General features: G+C 45.7%; 1 protein-coding gene across 1 annotated transcript in view; it reads left to right on the top strand.

The window, feature by feature from the left end:
* Window positions 1-4,163: 4,163 nt before the first annotated feature.
* Window positions 4,164-14,311, top strand: part of XKR4 (XK related 4) — a 224,563-nt gene continuing 214,415 nt past the window's right edge. The window contains exon 1 of the mRNA XM_032682631.1: window positions 4,164-5,101. Coding sequence (XP_032538522.1) covers window positions 4,254-5,101 — 848 coding nt within the window. The 5' untranslated portion in view covers window positions 4,164-4,253. The remainder of the gene's footprint in view (window positions 5,102-14,311) is intronic.

Genomic DNA, 14,311 nt, shown 5'->3' with positions numbered 1-14,311 from the left:
TGAGTAAAGATAAGAGGATTGGAACCCAGAAGTTTATTTCCTGGACATTTAGGTTTCAATTGATAATGGTCTACAGTGAAAAAATAGAAAGACACACAGACAAAAAGTACTGGTAAAGTAGACATAGATTATAAGATGTAGTAAGGGGCAAAAAAGGGAAACAGGAGTCGTAACTCAGAACAAAAGCAGTGGTATCCATAAAAATGTTTTCTTTAAAGAAAGTTGGAGAAAAAGGAAGCCAAGAATAAAATCTCCTTTGACAAAAATTACCTTCACATGAGAAATAAATATATATTTTTTCTGTACTTGGTTTAGGAAATATGTATTTATGCGATCTCACTTTTGCTGTTTAATTATATTTTGTAATTAATAATTTCTGAGATTTAGTGCCAACATTGGCTAGCTGAATGCATGCTGCTTTGCACACTGTGTATATACAAACTCTTCTGGCCTTGAGATAGCTCCATAGATGTTATGTCAGTTTAACAAAGAAGAAATTTGGTTCTGTTACTATTATTATTTGGGATGCTTTTTATTTGTTATCTTTTAAGTGAGGAACAACAGAAGACATTCCTCTTATCACGTATCAAACAGCCTTTAATTTAAGTGTTCATCTAATGCACTGTCTTCATTTAACAGACAGTTATTTTTAACATGAAAATCAGTGGGAAATATTATTTCCCTCTCAAATGCAACAGTAGCTGAATCCACTACTGGGGAGGGGAGGGGAGAGGAGGGAAGGGAGAGGAGGGGAGGGGAGGGGAGGGAGAGAGTGAATAGAAAAATATAGGAAAGGATATGTAAAACTCTCTCCACCACAGTGAAATATCTGGCAAACTGAACACCTTTCAGATTTACAGGTCTGAACCCACTGCGGTGAACTGGAGTCTTCCTGGAAGATGGATCAATTCCTTTGGTCAAATTCATCCTTTAGTGAAGTGGTTCAGGGCAAACATACCAGAAAATTTGCCCCACTTAAGGAGAAGGGAGGGGAGGATGTAGGGACACTTGGCCCCAGCAATTACCTCCTCCAAGTGGCAAGCAGTGGAGGAGCCTTAACAGGCTACCATGACTTCTGAAGATGATGTACAGCTGGACTGATGCCATTTATATTCTTAAATTTCTACTGCATTGCTCAGAGGCACCTTCTACCCTTTCAGTAAGTTGGACCTTGATCTCCTCCATTTTATTCTCTCCATCTTAATCTGACACGTCTGAGTAACTCTCTTACTCCACCTACAGCCCAAGCAATTTAGGTTAGGATTTCAACTCTAGGAGCACAGTTGTTCCCTCACTCTCACCCGTGTATCACACTATAACCTCCATTATAAATTTGTGGCATCTTTTAGACCTGTACATGTAAAACAGACTCAACTAAAGTAACTTAAAGTGCACACTATAACATTTTATTAAAGATGTAACTATAAGAAGGCTCTGGGGATACTGTATAGCACTTTCCAGGACAACAAGAAAGGTGGAGAGGGACTTTTTGCAAGGGCATGTAGTGATAGGATAAGAGGTAATGGATTTGAACTGACAGAGGGCAGGTTTAGATTAGATGTTTGGAAAAAATTGTTTACTGTGAGGGGGGTGAGACACTGGAACAGGTTACCCAGAGAAATTGTGCATGCCCCATCCCTGGAAGTGTTCAAAGTCAGGCTGGATGGGGCTTTGAACAACCCGGTAAAGCAGAAGGTGTACCTGCCCATGGTAGGGGATTGGAACCAGATGATCTTTAAGGTCCCTTCAAACCCAAACCATTCTATGAAACAGAATAATGCTGGAAACTTGTTGATATATATAAACCATAAACTTGCCACTAAATTAGCTTCGTTATTAAGCACCTTCTCTGCTGACAAGGTGGTATTGGAATCATAGAATGGTTTGGGTTGAAAGGGACCTTAAATGAATGTACTTCATTATGTATAGCTGCTGACCAAATTATGAAAAGATATCTTGAGAAAGAAGCAATTTACATTACAAGTCTAAGGCAAGAAACATCAGATGGATTGCAGTGAGAATAAAATATGGGGTTCCAAAAGGAATAGAAATAAAGTTATACCATGGTAACAGAGATTGGACAGCAAATGTGTATTATTTGAGAACCACTATGTGACAATGTAGTTAAAGACTCTTGTGAGATAACATGCAAAATAACTAACCAAATTAGTTTCGTGTATGGTCTTCATCTTCCAAAGTTTGATTTTTGTGTGCTCAGCACTCTTTGAATAATACTGTAATGCATGCTGCAGTCTTTTCTTGAAATCTGGGGTATATATCAGTAAAACCCAATTTCCTAAAGGCAATTTTATACTTACCACGTACATTTAAGAGTTTGAAGACAGATTTTTCAGCTGTCCATATGACTTCTTCTGTTTAATTAATGAACTTAAAGGGACTATATTTAGTCACATAGCTTAACGTAACACTGCCCTATCACAGTCTCGCTGCCATTCCTATTAAGATATTCTACCAACGTGGTTGAACTATCTCACTCTTCTATTTTAAGAAGGGACAAGGCATGCTTATAAAATATTCCAGAGGTTTAAAAAAAGTTTAAAATGTGAAGAGATCAGTTAGTTGCTCATTCTGGACAGTTAGAGGTGCAAGAGGACAGAGAGGGCAGAAGGGCCAAGGGTAGGCGGCAAATGCCTCCCCACCCAGCCAACAGCCCTAGCCCTATGACTCCCGTGTGACTCTCAGAGATAAGAGGCTGGTGGCCGTCCGTGAGCGGGTAGCTAGCATACATTTGCATCCCCCACCGGGCTCCGAGGGCGACGGCTGCCGCGGACCGCCCTGAGGGGGTCTGTGCTCCTCGGCGGTGAGCGGCCGCCGGCTCCGCCCTGGACGGCCGCTCCCGGCCTCGGTCGCTCGCTGTCCGAGTTGGGAACTGCCAGCGGGGCCAGTTCTGCTCCCGAAACGCCGGCGAGCTGCGTGTTAGGAGCGGCCGCGCTCCGTGTGCAGCCGCGGCTGTGGGGAAAGGGGCGGGGAACAGTGAAAGGCATCGTGAGTTCGCCTAGTGAATTTTACGCCTAAAACACGATTTCTCCAGGTGGTGGAATAAAACGGTGTCTCCTCACCTTCCCCCGAACGCCTCTGAGGCAGCGTGAGTCACAGCACAATCCGAGAGCTGCACCTCGCAACCGCGTTTCACAAAGTTAGGGAGCGGCGGCGGCGCTTCCTACGGGACGGTCGGGACAGCGGCGAGGGGCTCAGCGGGACTCGCCGGGCCGGGGGCTCAGCGCGACCAGGCAGTGTGGCCCGTGGCTCCAGCTCCGTCGGCCGGGTGTTACGGCTGGGCATCGCTGCCGGGACCGGCCCCCAGTCACCGCTCCGGGGCGGCGGCGGCGGCGGCGGCGGCTTCCCCCGGTCCGAGGATCCCCGCTCGCAGCGAGAAGCCCAGGGGTGGGGGGAGGCAGCCCTCCTGTCCGCCCCGTCCGCATCCACCCGCGTTCCGCCACTCCACCCCGCGTCGGGGGGGCAGAGGCAACCCAAACTGCTCCGAGGGCACCCGAAATCGACAGTAGAGCCGGCAGCAGGGCCGCGACCTCCTGCTCCTGCGGCCCCGGCCCCGGGGGGCGCGGGCCACACCTCACCCCGCCCCGTTCCCTCGCCGACACGCTCCCTCGCCGCCACCGCGCCCACCTCCCCGGGCCGGGCGGCAAAGCCACTGCCTCCCCTCGCCGCCGCAGGGCCGTGCTCCGCACCCTCGGGACAACGCTGAGCCCTCCCCTCCCGGCCGCCGAGCGCCCCCTTCCCCGCCCCTGCGCCAGTGCCGGTGCCGGTGCCGGGCGGGGGGCGGCGGCAGCGAGGGAAGAGGGATGAGGTCATCCTCTTTCCCGGCGTCAGTCAGCTGGGTGGTGGCGGCGGCGGGTGCGGGCGGAGGCGGGCGGGGAGGCGGGTGCGGGATGCGCTGCTCCGGGCAGCGCAGCCCTGCCTGCTGCCGGCTCGAGCGGAGCGCGGCGGCGGCCCCGGCACCGCCGGCCCCCGCGGAGGCGGTGGCGGGGCGGGCGGGCTGAGCGCGGCTCCCCGCAGACAGGCGGCGCTGCGGACGCGGCCACCGCGGAGGAGCCGCCCGCGGGCGCGCAGCCCGGCGCGGAGCGGGGACAGGGGACGCGGGGAGCGGCGGGTCCGCGGCGGCGGAGGGCGGGAGGCAAGAGTCAGGAGGCGAAGGAGGAGGAGCAGGAGGAGGCGCGGGATAAAGGAGCGCTCGCTGCTCCCTCTCGCTCTCCGGCGGGGCTGAGGGAGGCATCATGGCCGCGAAGTCGGACGGGCGGCGGAAGATGAAGAAGGGCGGCGAGGTGGCGTTCACGCCGCTGCAGAACTCCGAGCACTCGGGCTCCGTGCAGGCGCTGGCCCCGGGGCTGCCCACCGGCTCCGGGCCGGGCGGCGGCAGCGACGACGACGAGGCGCCCGGGGGCGGGTGCTGCAGCAGCGGCGGCAGCAGGGACGGCTCGGGCGGCGGCTCCCGGTGCTGCTGCTGCTGCGGCGGCGGCAGAGGAGGAGACGGCGGAGGGGGCGGCGGCGGGGGCTCCCGGGGCTCGGGCGGGGGCTCGTCCTCCTTGTGCTTGCGGCTGGGCAGGGAGCAGCGGCGCTACTCGCTGTGGGACTGCCTCTGGATCCTGGCCGCCCTGGCCGTGTACTTCGCGGACGTGGGCACCGACATCTGGCTGGCGGTCGACTACTACCTGCGGGGCCAGCGCTGGTGGTTCGGGCTCACCCTATTCTTCGTGCTGCTGGGCTCCCTCTCTGTGCAGGTCTTCAGCTTCCGCTGGTTCGCGCACGACTTCAGCACCGAAGACAGCGCCGCCGCCGCCGCCGCCGCCGCCGGGCACTGCCCCGCCGCCGAGAGCAAGCTGCTGGTGAGCAGCGGCTCCGCGGCCGCGGACATCGACGCCGCTCGCCCCAGCACGCCGCAGCGACAGGCGTCCACCGCCAGCAAGGGCAACGCCACCAACAGCAGCAGCAACAGCAGCAGCAACGCCGCCGGCAGCGGCGCCGCCGGTCCCCGCGCCAGCGGCGGCCGGTCCGCGTCCTGCGCCTTCTGCATCTGGCTCCTGCAGTCGCTCGTCCACATCCTGCAGCTGGGGCAGGTCTGGAGGTGAGGAGGCGGGCGAGGGCGGTGCGGGGGCCGGGGCCTGAACCCCTCGCCGTGGGGGAGCGCTCCCGGCCGCTTGCGGGACCGTGCCTGGCGAGCGCCGCCTGCCCCTCCTCGGTGTCCCTCTTCGGGACCCCCCGGGCCGTCGGGGGGCTCGTGGTGGCCGGGCCACCCCGAGGCTGTGAGCGGCCCCGGGCGCGGCGTCTCCCACCCCGCTGAGGGGAGCTCCGCCGTGTCCCTGAGCGCCCTTTGCCGCACGGGCAGCCGCCGCCCGGGGAGGCGCCCGGCTGCCTCCCACCCGCACAGCGCCAGGTGCCCTGAACCTCCTGGGAAACTTGCGCCGGGGGCTCGTAAAATATAAGAACCGATAGGGGAAAGGGGCCATACCCCAGTAATGCTCGTCTCCTGGTGTCCTCACATGTGGCCAGGACACCGTTGCCGCCAGCAGGGAACTTCACTGACAGTGAAGAGTTACTTTCTGGTAACACCCCGATGCTGTTTTATGAGATTTACACGTATGCTGCGAGCAGTCATCTCCTTGCTGTGCATACCCGTTTTCTATATATATGATGAATTAAAGGAATGTCTTCTAAATCTAACTTCTGAGTAGCAGTTCTCAAAACCACCCGCAAGCGACACACACTGCGTTATGGGAAGGATGTGCTGAAGTAGGTTGTGGAAGGCACTTACTGAGGAAGGAGATGACATCATAGTTTTCAAAAGTAAACTTTTCCTTCGATTTGAGCAAATTTGCTGGAAAGATTCATATGGAGGCTGAATGCCCTGCAAATACATTTAGTGCTGCCTGAAAAGTGCAGGGTTCAGAAGGCATACTGTATAAATAGCTAAAACTTTCGCATAAAATTTTGGAAGACAGATTCTGTGTTGAAGAAGGTCATGCAGTGGGGCAAGTGCACTAAAGCAACAGCTGAAAATACCTTTGGAGTTTCTTGTCTGATGGATGAAAAGAAATTCTGTCATCCTTCTGTTTTGGAAACAGTGGGGGGTTTTTTCCCAATTATTTCATTAGAGAGTTTAATTTGTTGCTACTCCAAAGTTCTAAGGCTGAAGTTTTTAATATCTGTCTCATCCTTTTGAACAAAGACTGGCTTTTGCTCTGTATTAATGCAGTATCTGGTACTGCTCAGTTCCACTTGTGGCCCTTAAGCATCAAGGAGTCCAAGTGCTGCTAGATAATTGACCAAAGACCTGTCTTTCACTTTCCAGAGTATTTTTTGTTCATTGTGATAAATACAATTTCCTAAACTTGTGAAACTAACTCAAAGTTACAGGTGTGCTCAATACGAACTTGAGAGGGAAGCAGAAGTTCGAACAAAAAGTGATGCTTTGTTTTGGATCTTGATTGGTTATATGCTCACTTGTGCTGTACCTCCACAGCTGAACACAAGTTAACACAAGTTAAATTTAGGACTTCGTGAATGAGATGGTTTTTATGTAATGTTTAGTCCCCAGTCTGCAGAGACAGAAAAGTAGGTATGATGGCTCAAATTGTATGTAGAAATTCATGTTGATACTGACCCATATAGAAGACAAAACTGTGGATCATGCTGAGTGACAGAGAAGAGAGTTTTACAAGGTCTGGTGTCATGTGGAGAATACAAAGAACAGGGAGGGCTGTGGGTGGAGCAGGGTGGGATCTGATACTGTGCAGCACTTCTGTCAGATGAGGTGTCTGGGATTTAGAGCTCTCTAGCTGCTTGCTTTTTGATGAAGAACAGTCTTTTTTAAAATCCAGTTTTCTCCTTGGAAGAGCACCTAGTCCTCTATATTGAAAGCTAGCTGAGTCTCTTTTGGTCATATGTAGCTTTTATTTGTGTTTTATATGCAGTGCAGCAATGTCAGACTACCAGAATATTAGATCAATGAGGCAAGTTAGGACATTATTTATGGTTTAGCCTGTGATGCCTTTTTTTTCCTCAGTGAAACAGAGCCATAGAATTTTTTGTCTGTCAGTAACTTTGTAGTATTTATTTGCAATTTTCCACAAGCGTACAAATATATATGGTCGCTTGTATGCAATGTCGCATATCAGCACTCCATAATTTATTAAAGTGACTTCATTTTAATTCCCTGCATACATTCCTGATAAGGGAGAGCCTTTGGAGACATCTACGGCTAATAATCAGCACCAAAGAGGAGAGGTCACATCAAAGCCTGAGAAACTCTGTACATAAGCATGGCATCAGAACTAACATGATCTGTGGAAATTTTCTGGAAAATAGAGTGTCTATTTAGACACTTAATAGTCCAGAACTTTTTCTCTGCAGTGTAACACTGGCACTGTCTTGAGCAAATAATTCAAGCTATTTAGACTGAAGGAGGATCTGAAATGTTTTCCAGTTTTTTCCAGTATTTGGAGACTAACTCCTTTGACGCAGCTGAACAGACCATGCTGGCTGTGTGAGCACCAAAAGTGCACATGTGCTGGGGTCACCATCCCCCCAGTCGACAAAACCCATGTTACCCTTTTTTCTGTGCTTCTCACTGTGTTTCCTCTTAGCTTTCAGTTTTTCCCTTTTTTTCTTTTGGCCCTGGTTAGAACTCCCATATGTCTGCATTTAAGTTTTCTGTCACTTACTGCATTGAATTTCCTACAGCAAAAATGACAGTAAGATGCCTGTCATTTCTCTGTTGACAAGGAGCCCTAGGTATAAGTTCCTTGGTTTTGTGTAAGGGCAAAGATATCAGGGAATGAGGAGAAAGTTTGCTGATTCCTGATTCTCAAGATACTGAAACTGGTGCTCATTCTGTTGTTATGTGGTGTTTGTTGTCTTTTGTCTCCTATTAAAAATGTCCCATTACCAAAGATTTTTAGGTGAACTGTGTCAACTGCTTAGTTAAGGAAGCTATCCTGAGGAATGGGGGGTACAACTGACAATACCAACATTCTTAATGTTCTTGCATTAAATTAAAACAAACAAACAAACAAACAAAAAAACCAAAGGAAAAAAAACCCAAACTTGTAAAAATGTGGTTTTACTAATTAGTTCTGTCAGGATGACTTTTAACAATTTCAAAGCTTTTCCTTTGAGATTAATTTTTTGTTTACAAATATACTGAAAGCCGGATCATTTAAAATGATTATGTGTTAATTTTAACTAGAAAGTGCTAATGGGAAATGAATGAGCTCTTTAATGTGGCATGGAACAATGCTGGAAATAGGCAATCTAAAATTACTAGAACAGTTTTTATTCCTAGAGTGTAAAGAAGGGGAGCTCCAGGAGCAGCTAAGCTGCCAGTCAGTTCTGAATAAAAATGTAATTTTTTTTCTTTTGAAATCAGTATAGTTTTTTTCTTTTCCCCACAAACTTTAGAATATTGAGTTCCTCCTTTCTGAAGGATAAACATATAATTTACTTTTTCTCTGGGGGTCGGATGTTCATGAGCTTCCTGATAATAGTGTCCTGTTAAAGTACCAGTGAAGTCTCTGAGGATCTCCTTACCACAGCAAAGTGTGGCTACTAGGCCTTTGTTGGCAGCTAATTTCATGTTAAAATATGATCATTGATGGGATTTTGCCTTCAGAGATAGATACAGACACATTTCTTTACCAATAATTCTGCTTTTAACCAATATATGGGCATAGAAGCCACGCTATGGAGCCCTGTTTTCCCAAGTATGTGCTGTGAGAGACGTGGTTGATTGTTAGTAGACTCTGGGGAGTACAAGGAAGATGTAATGCATGGGTTCTTTGTATTCCACTGAAAAGAAAAAATGAAAGCAGGTGCTTTAATTTATAGTCTATAAGGACTATGTAGAGGAATATGGGCAAGTAAAATTCGGATAAACTATTGCCCTTTGAGCTGACATGAGAGTATCTAACCACTGCCCTTGAGCATCCCTTTGATTCACTAAACTTCCCAGGCTTAGCCATGGCTTTCAGATTTTGCAATAGATAGCAGGACTTGGTGACTGGATGTAAGAGATAGTAGCATTCACTTAGCATCTGTGAAGCTGGTTCATTTCCTTAAAAAAATTTTCTCTGGCTGAGATTTCTTTGGGCTGGCAGGATTGGATAGCAATGCTCCTGAAGCTGGGAAAAGGTGTCCTGAGACCCAGCCCTGGGGGGAGTGTGGATAGTAGGAAATTGGAGGACTGCTGGTGCCCAGCTTGTGGTGTCTGGAAAGCAAGAAGTAGCTCCCTGAGACAATTATTGTACCTTGAAGCTGGGTGGTGTGAGCAGTCTGCCTTTGTTCTTGGAGGTTCCCACAGTGTCTGTCATTTACCTGAAAGGTTGCAGTTAAAGTCCCTGAAAGGGAACTGTCAAGTTTCTGTAGCCAACAATGTCAGAGGAAAGGTGAATCATTGGAAAGAGGAGGTCTGGAAATTACCCTTTAAAATTATTTCTGGATAGCTGAAATAATACTGAGATTATTAAGTACATCCCTCTCAACAGAGTGAGGGGTTTTGAGATTTCCTAGCTGTGTGGGAATCCACCTGAAGAAGGAAGAGACACCAAGTTAATTGCAGGCCCTTCCAGGTGGTATTTTCCAGGACTAGTGTCTGTTCCAAAGTGGGTCTAGTTGCCTGACAAGTGATGCTATGGTTTAGTGATGCTATGCTATGTCTGTGTATGTGTATTAATAAGAAACCATTATTTTGCTTCTCCTTCCTGGTTCTTATTTGGAAAAAAAAAAATCCTTGGAGCAAGGTTGTAGAGGTGATACTGGATTCTGAGACCAGGGTGAGTTGCAATTTCTCTACTGCCCTGCGGAAGCATTTTTCACAGGTCTGGGTCATCTGCCAAAGAAATTTCATTGCCTGTGCTCATGAGCTTCACCTCTTCAACAACTTTATGCTCTTAGAATTAGGAAAAAAAAAAAAAAAAAGGAAAACAGTACCTGCCTTGTATACTGTCCTGTATATGAGAAATCCTTACAACTTCCTCTGGTGCTCACTATTAAGCATGACTGGACCCCTAAGATGGAACTGGGAGCAAGGTAGTTCAAATTAAGAAAAACATCATCAGTCTTAACTCGACTCCAAACTTAAATAAGTTCATTTGGTTTTGCACTTTTGCTCTACACAGTAGTTTTGACACTTATTTCAGTAGTAGTGTAGGAGTTCGGTGTAGTTACGTGGTCAATAATTCCAGCTGCCATTGGACTTCACACTAAGATGTGATAATATCTCGATCCGACACCAGTTTTTCTTACTGTTTTGAAATCTGTCGGATAATTTGTCACATGGAGTCCAAATTTATGAATCATAGCCATTTCCTAGACAAGATTATTGCATATCCTCCCCATCTGTCTCTTACTGTAGCGAAATGCTACCACTCAGCAATACCATATTTCTTTTATTGAGTTACTGCAGTGCTTGAGTTAAAGTCCTACTGCCTAACTATTTTGCTTGCTGTGTCTTTAGGTCTCAGGAAGGTGATGGACTCCCAGAAATAGCAATTAAAGTTTTCTTTTTTTCCCTCTCAGCAGGATTAGAGGGGCAGCCCACCCTGTGAGTGACCTGACCATATTTAGTTTTGCTTCTACGTTCAGCAGAACAAATATGCAAAATATTTTCTTTTTGTTTTTTTTCCTTCTTTTTCTGAAGACAGTGGTATGCAGATGAAGTCTCTGCCTTTCATATTTTTTTAGAAACACAAAAGTGAAGTTTTACTATGTTCTTAAAAATCTCTTACAAGTCTGCATACAAATCAGATTTGGTATTCAGTTTATTCTAATAACCTCAGCTATGTGTGAAAGATGCTGATTTACTTTAGAAGAAAGATATTATACTTTAATAATTAACAAGCATTCTCTCTATAGAGAATATCAGTTACATAAGTTTTCAGATTTTCAAAGAACTGCTTAAGCACTAAAATTTCTGATCGCTCAGTAAGTCTAGTAGGAAAACTAATATTTTATACACAGAATGCTTTCTAGAAACTTATATATGAGAAGGATTTATATTTGGCTTTTTTCCAAAAAAAGTAGAAAATCTTTATGATTTCAAGGGTTTGTGTTTCAGAGGATTTCATGTCACCATGTGTAGTGAGTGCTGCAAGAGTCCTCCAACACTATGCAGGAATGAATATATGAACATACCATGAATTCAGAGAAATGCTTCACATTATAATTTGTTTGTATATGTTGTAAAATTGCAACCAAATTGGTGTGTTGGTTCTTTTTTGGTTTTTTTGGCTTTGTGTTTTTTGGGTTTTTTTCGGTTGGCTGGTTGATTTTTTGAATTTTCTGTTACACACATCAGGGAAAGTATTTATTGCTGAAAGGTCGGTTTGCATGTCCACATCTCCTGTGGGAAAGGAAAAAAAGTGTGACATCATCATCTATAGCCTCAGTTATCCTGCTTCATTCTTCAGGTTATTTACATCAAAGTTTAACTTGTTCAGAGGAGTACTCCCTTTGTCAGCTGCTTAGTCCTTAATATTTGTCCATAAGGACTGACTTGACCACGAAGACACAAAAGTTCTAGTAAAATTAAAATAAAATCAATACCTATGTCACTTGTAACAGTATTACCTTGTTCTTCTGTCTCTCTGTTCCAATTAAGTAGCTTTTAATGTAAGGCAGATAAATCACACAGTGACTTACATTTTCAGTAAACAGGTTGTTTGGAAGGAATTTATCAGGCACAGACAAAATCAATAGCTCTTTTACTTGCATTTCAAGAGGAAATTTGTGGTTACTAAAGTATATTTACAAAGTGGTGCCATTTTTGTCCATTTTAGCACAGCTGCCAGGTGTATACATTGCGTCAAGCGGACATATAGGAGTGGAAGTAGCAAACAGGCTATAAAAAGAACTGTTTTGATTTGCTTGATTTTTAAAATGAAAGGAGGATGATATAGAAGAGAACATGAGGGAGAATTGAGTGAGCCTGTAGAAAAGGAGCCAGGTTCTGAAAAGGCATGGGAATGCCAGTTAACCCTCCTAACTATGTACCTCACTCCAGTTTATTTCCCTTTCGCCATTGACCACAGAGGGATTATTTGAATAATTTTCTGAGAGACTGCTTGAGAAACTGTAGAAGGGGGCAGGAAAACAGAAGATTTGTATGTCTGGGCAAACTCAGAGCAAAAAATGTTAGATACACAGAGAAAATGCTAGATAAACTCTGATTGCAGTGAGTAATCATCTGAACAATGATAAATACAAATGTAAGGTATCAGTTTGGCACCAGCTGACAGTGAAGAGAGTGCTCTGAAACATCTTTTCATACATTTTAGAATTAAAAAATAATAAGTCTTGGGTATATATTTTTCCAGGAGATTTTACCTGAATTTTCTGGCAACCATAACATAAATTATCATGTCCCCGTAGGCTCTGATTGCTGAAGTGGTTTTTTTATCACTCTCCTTCTCATTCTGTTTACCTGCCTGAATGGCTGAAATGGGTTATAATGTATTTTTTCTCCCAGGATAAAATAATCGCTATATTATGTTATTATTTTCATTACTTTTCCTTTGACAACAAGCTGGTGCTGTTCAGCGTGTTTATGGTATAAGATTTGTATGGCAAGCCATATAAATCTTTTTGATTGGCAGAGATAATCAGTGGGGGTGGTTAATGCTATCAGTTACAAATTATTTAATGTCATGAGTTGGAGCCCATGGAGCATGACTGTCTTGTGGGATGTTTTCAAAGGAAGTTTGGCAGCCAGTGATGTGACAGCAAAAGTAACTACTTTTTGTTCATCTAAAATTGGAAGGTGTGACTTAGACAAGACTAATGTACCAAGGATGGTACCAGCTGGTTTGGAGAAAGATGCAGATATTTTATGGTGAATAAAAAGTGAATTAACCTACAGATAGAAGGACAGTTTTCCTTGTTTCTCTCAGCTGTTATATATCAGATTGATTTCTGCCCTTAAGAATGAAGGTTAACATTGCCACAGTTTTCCACTTTACCCTCTTTAATGGGATGTTCTCATGTAAACATCTGATCTTTTCTAGCATCCTGGCAATTTCTTTGAGTGGTGTTTTTCCGTGTATAGTGCATAGAATCAGTAGATTACTTCTGGCAGGTCCAAGGAAAATACCTTTAAGTATCAAGCAATAGCCTTCAGCTATCTATAGAGGGATCTGTACATGCATAGAAAGCAACAAAAAGCCACTGTGCTGATATTTTCACCATTTGCTTGTGTGGAAAAATAAGCTTTGTCGTTATAAATGCATGGGGGTTTTATCTAAAAGAAGAGTATAGATGGAGTTGTGTATCTTCTTATTTTCTTCAACCCTAATCTTTATATGCTGACTTTATGTGGAAATTCTTCTGTGAGCCAGATCTAAAATAGGACTTAGATCTGCAAAGCAGAATTTAGATACTCTTTGGATATATAGACCTGAAAATATGACCTAGAAAATTGGGCTCAACAGACTTGTTAGGAAGGCTTTTTTTACCGTGAGGCTGACAGAGCATTGGAACAGGCTGCCCAGAGAGATTGTGGAGTCTCCTTCTCTGGAATTATTTAAAACACGCCTGAACATAATCCTGTGCAGGATTGCACAGGATTGTAGATGAACTTGTTTTGGCAGGGGACTTGGACTACATGGTCTCCAGAGGTCCCTTCAAACCCCAACCACTCTATTATTCTGTAATTCTGTGATTCTGTGTGAAGTTTCTTAAGGAACTTAAACATAATGGACCATAATGTTCAACTTGAAAGTTTCCTAGAGGTTTGCATTTTGGCTGTGTCCAGAACCTCCCCAGCACACACAGCCTGAGTTCCTCTTTCTTATTTAAGCCCATTGCAAACCAGATGCTAGGCTGCAGTGGCACCAAAATCCCATAGTGGATTCAGTTGGCAAGCATTGTTTATACCTGCTTTACAAGCAATGTATGAACTTAGATCCCTGACAAATATTGCTGACTCTGCTTTGGTTTATAGTACTGGAGAAATGTCCCTTGCGATTAGAGTATTTGCTCAGGTTTTAGGAGATCTGAGTCCACTGCCCTTTCCAGCTGTGAGGGGTCAGATCTTGTCTCCCTGAGTGGTTTCTGCAGTGCTGCCTAGGCGAGGCTGGATGGGGACATTTTACTACCCTTCCTGCTGGAGCTGTGACATAACACTGACAGAAATGTCATGTTTGTGAGGCCAGAGAGGAAAACCTAATACTTAGGGACTTCTAATGAGACCAAATACAGGTCTGCCCTGTCTCTCTTCTTTACTGCTTAATTAATTCTTTTTCAGCCTTTTCCCACCTTTTAACCTTCTCTCTCTCTTATCCTGGAA

This window comes from Chiroxiphia lanceolata, chromosome 1 (genome assembly GCF_009829145.1).
Source record: "Chiroxiphia lanceolata isolate bChiLan1 chromosome 1, bChiLan1.pri, whole genome shotgun sequence".
NCBI classification, from domain to species: Eukaryota; Metazoa; Chordata; class Aves; order Passeriformes; family Pipridae; genus Chiroxiphia; species Chiroxiphia lanceolata.
This window is presented reverse-complemented; position numbering and strand designations above follow the sequence as displayed.